We start from the raw sequence: 5,013 nt of genomic DNA, 5'->3' as shown, positions 1-5,013 counted from the left end.
CAGTGGCTGAAGTACTTGATGGAGAAGAGACATAAGCGGGTAGCTTAGGAATCTTTCAGTAGCGTGTGTTAGGGTGTTAATACTAGACGTGTAAAAGCTGAATAAGCAAGTCTTGTAAAGATTGTTTAAAGGAGATTCTAATAAAAGCATTGGCGTTTGCTTGTGTATTTGTCTCTTGATCTATCTTCTGCACTACCTTATTGTGTTTGCATCTTGCACTTACAGTAAAAACATAGCCGGTTTGCGATCGAGCCTTATGAGGATCTGATAAGTATCTTGCATCTGCAAAACCAACCATACCAAACTCGGGTTCTCTAAAATACATTAACCCTAAATCAATTGTACCTTGGAGGTAACGGAATACATGCTTTATTCCGTCCCAGTGCATGCGAGTAGGAGCAGAACTATATCTTACCAGGAGGTTAGTAGCAAAGGCAATATCTGGCCTGGTACAGTTTGCAAGATATAACAGCCCACCGATAGCACTCATATAAGGTACTTCTGGACCTAATAACTTCTCGCTATCTTCGCAGGGCTTAAAAGGATCACTCTCAACATTGAGAGATTTACCAATCATTGGAGTACTCAAAGGAGTCGCTTTGTCCATACGAAAGCGTTTCAATATCCTTTTCGTATAGTTTGATTGCTGCACAAATATCCCTTCTCGGATATGCTCTATCTGGAGCCCAAGACAAAACTTTGTCTTGCCGAGATCTTTCATTTCGAACTCCTCTTTCATATGAGTTCGAGCATCATCAACCTCCTTTTGAGTTCCAATTATGTTCAGGTCATCTACATATACAGCAATGATCACAAAACCAGATGACGATTTCTTTATAAAAACGCATGGACATATCGCATTATTCACATATCCTTTACTCAAAAGATATTCACTTAAGCGATTGTACCACATGCGTCTGGATTGCGTTAATCCGTAAAGTGATCGCTGTAACTTGACTGAACAAATCTCCCTGGATTTTTCTTTCAATGCCCCTGACATTTTCAATCCCTCAGGGAATTTTATATATATATCGTTATCCAACGATCCATACAAATATGCAGTCACAACGTCCATGAGATGCATTTCAAGATTTTTAGACGCCGTTAGGCTAATCAAAAATCTAAACGTAATTGCATCCATTACCGGGGAATACGTTTCCTCAAAATCATTTCCCGGTCTCTGAGAAAAACTTTGGGCAACTAATCGGGCTTTATATCGTGTTACTTCATTTTTCTCATTTACTTTTCTCACGAATACCCACTTATACCCAACAGGATTTACGTTCTCAGGCGTTATGACTATAGGTCCAAAGACATTTCTTTTATTTAGGGAGAGTAATTCAATTTGAATGGCCTTCTTCCACTCCTCCCAATCATGTCTTTTCTGACATTCCAAAATGGACCTTGGATCGGAATCATCATTTTCATGATCGATCTCTTTGGACACAGAAAAGGAGAACATTCCATCAACATCTTTTATCTTATTTCTGATCCATATATTTTCATCTCGGGCGTAGTTGATGGAAATCTCATACTTTTCTGTTCCCTTCTCGTCATCTGGATCATCTTTATTTTTGTCTTCTTTCAGACATTTTTCAGTAACAGGTTCTTCTGGAACCTTTCCATTTATGTCTTCTTTCAGACATCTTTCAATATTAGGTTCTTCTCGAACCTTACTATTTTGCTCATCCAATTTCTTTTTCTTTCGGAGATTTTTATCTTTAGAACCCGCTGGCCTCCCCCTCTTTAACTGAACCCTAGGTTCATTCATTTTATTTCCATCAGTTTGTTCTTTAGGAACATCAACTCTTGATGGAACATTTTCAGCGGGTATACATGACTTCGTCACCCTTCTCGTATCTGTGAACGCATCTGGTAACTGGTTTGCCAAATTATGCAAATGCACAATTTTCTGAACTTCCAGCTCTCTTTGATTCGTAAGGGGATCAAGGTGTAACAACGACGGTGTACACCAAGTAATCTCTTTAGGAATTCTATTAATTCCTCCCCTTAACGCTGGAAATTCATTCTCATTAAAATGGCAATCGGTAAATCGTGCCGTAAACATATCACCAGTTACTGGTTCCAGATATCTTATTATACCTGGAGTCTGTTACAAAAAAACGTAATGACTAAAGCAGTAAGAGAACTTATCTGCTTTTTGTTGCCGTTGAACTCAAAGATCCACACTTATCTTCAATCTGTCAATGATGGTTTCTCCACATCCACATTCTGTAAAACAAAAACAGAGAGAGAGAGTTAGGCTAAAGCGATCTGTGTTTGTCCACTTGTACAAAGAATACATAAGCAATCGCTTTATACAAACCAATTTCAAGTGGTAAAAAATAGATAACATCCATAACAGAACATCAAGTAGCCCAAATCTAAAGTGTCTGCCTATGATCTCCTTTGTGGGCCCATTTTTGTTCTTTGTGGCGGTGCTATCGGAACATAGACCGCACACCCAAAGACACGGAGATGGGATACATCTGGCTCTTGTCCAGATGCCAATTGTAATGGGGGAGAACTTATGATATGCACTCGGTCTTAACCGAACCAGTGCAACCGCATGCAATATAGCATGACCCCATATAGAAATTGGGAGCTTTGTTCTCAAGACTAACGGTCTTGCAATCAACTGCAACCGTTTTATCAATGACTCGGCCATGCCATTTTGTGTATGCACATGGGGAACTGGACGCTCCACATCAATCCCCATTGACATACAATAATCATCAAAGGCTTGCGATGTAAATTCACCAGCATTATCAAGCCTTACTTTTTTAATGGCATACTCTGAGAACTGCGTTCTCAGCTTTATTATCTAGGCAATGAACTTTGCGAAAGCCGTATTTCGTGTCGTCAAAAGAGACACACTTGACCATCTACTAGATGCGTCAATCAATACCATGAAATACTTAAACGGCCCGCACGGTGGGTGGATCGGCCCACATATATCACCATGTATTCTTTCTAAAAACATTGGTGATTCATTGCCTACTTTTGCTGGTGATGGCCGAGTTATAAGTTTTCCTTGAGAACAGGCATTGCATGTAAATTCACCCATTTGCAAAAAAATTCCGTTTTTCAACAAATGGCCATTCGAATTTTGCACTATCTTTCTCATCATGACTGAACCAGGATGTCCTAGCCTCTCATGCCAAATTTTAAATGTATCAGTAAACTTCATGTTTACCACGGCATAGGACTCAGTCATGTTTATTTTTGTACAATATAGTCCAGAGGATAACATTCTTAATTCTTCCAATATATGTTTCCTCTCAGACTTAATGCAAAGAAATTCAATGCCATCTTTACTCATAGTCTCAATATGATATCCATTTCTTCGGATATCCTTAAAACTTAACAAGTTTCTATGAGACTCGGGGGAATACAACGCATCATTTATTTCAAATATTGTTCCTCCTGGCATTGAAAATTTTGCTCTTCCAGAGCCCATAATAATCTTTGCATTACCAGATATTGTACTTACGCTTGTACTTACGCTTCCAGCGTAATCTTTTATTTTGTACTTACGCTTCCAGCGTAATCTTTTATTTTGAGACTGGAGAAATATTTCTTATCTTTAATTATCGTGTGCGTTGACGCACTATCTGCCAAACACAAATCTCCATCCATAGTCTCAAAGTTTGGCATTTTCTGAATATAAAATATTCATAAAACATATATTATTAAACATCAAACATGACAAACATAACATATATCTTACAACAAAAGATATAGATACTTTAATACAGTCTATTTATATCACATCGATCTACATCACTCATCGATACTCTCTAGCTCAACCAGAAAGTCTGATACGTTGAGATGAGTATCATCGTTCAAACCATGAAAGGATGGCCCAGGTTCATTAGAGATGAAGTTTGTTTCACCTCTTCCTTTCTCTTTTCCCTTTTGGGATTCTCTATACAGATCGGCTAAATGTTTTGGCGTACGACAGTTACGTACCCAATGACCTTTCATGCCGCATCTGTAGTAAACCTTTCCCGTTTGCCTTTTATCATCATGGCCCTTTTCATTCCTTTCATTTTCGTGGAAGTCTTTATTATTTCTTTCATCATAGGGACAGAATCTTCTTCCTCATCCTCTTCCACGACCATGATAACGGTTTCCACCACGTCCACGACCTCGTTCTCTTCTATTATCATAACTGGATGATGCAACATTCACTTCCGGGAATGGAGCAGATCCAGTGGGACGAGCTTGATGGTTTAAAGTCACGAGTTGATTATTCTGCTTCGCTACAAGAAGGACTTGCATCAACTCCGAGTAACGGGTATATCCATTCACCCGGTATTGTTGCTGCAGGATTACATTTTCAGGATGGAACGTGGAGAGAGTTTTCTCGATCATATCATAATCACTTATTTTCTCTCCACATAACATCCTCCTTGAAGTAATTCCGAACATCGCAGAATTAAACTCACTAACACTTTTGTAATCCTGGAACCAGAGATGGATCCACACGTGTTTAGCTTTCGGTAAGATCACATATTTCTGGTGATCGAACCTCTCTTTTAAAGATTTCCAGAGGTCACAAGGATCCTCTTTCGTAATATATTCATCCTTTAAACCATCATGGATGTGGTGTCGTAAAAATATCATGGCTTTAGCCTTTTTCTCATCTGACACCGTTTTCGAACTATCGTTGGTTTCCAAAAGCCCGTTTCCTCTCAAGTGCATTTTTGCACCCACTGCCAAGGTCATATAATTATTTCCCGTAATATCCAGGGCATTAATTTCGAGCTTTGTCAAATTCGACATGATAACTGTATTCATAGAATAATATATAAATATAGTAAAGACGAGAATTTAAATGCAAAAATTAAAGGCATAAAATTAAAGCATAAACTTAAATTACAGAAATTTAAATTACAGAAATTTAAATAGCATAAATAAAATCGGGAGGCTCAGCCTACCACATGATCCGAGGAGTCATAGACTACCATATTGATCATTTTTCAAAGTCCGAGGAGACATGGTCTACCA

General features: G+C 38.5%; 1 protein-coding gene across 1 annotated transcript; it reads right to left on the bottom strand.

The window, feature by feature from the left end:
- Nucleotides 1-4,104: 4,104 nt before the first annotated feature.
- LOC106419602 lies at nt 4,105-4,707 on the bottom strand. The gene has a single exon (XM_013860416.2). It carries the CDS (start codon nt 4,705-4,707, stop codon nt 4,105-4,107), a length of 603 nt encoding a protein of 200 aa, XP_013715870.2.
- Between the last annotated feature and the right edge of the window lie 306 nt (nt 4,708-5,013).

This window comes from Brassica napus, chromosome C8 (assembly GCF_020379485.1).
Source record: "Brassica napus cultivar Da-Ae chromosome C8, Da-Ae, whole genome shotgun sequence".
NCBI lineage: Eukaryota > Viridiplantae > Streptophyta > Magnoliopsida > Brassicales > Brassicaceae > Brassica > Brassica napus.
This window is presented reverse-complemented; position numbering and strand designations above follow the sequence as displayed.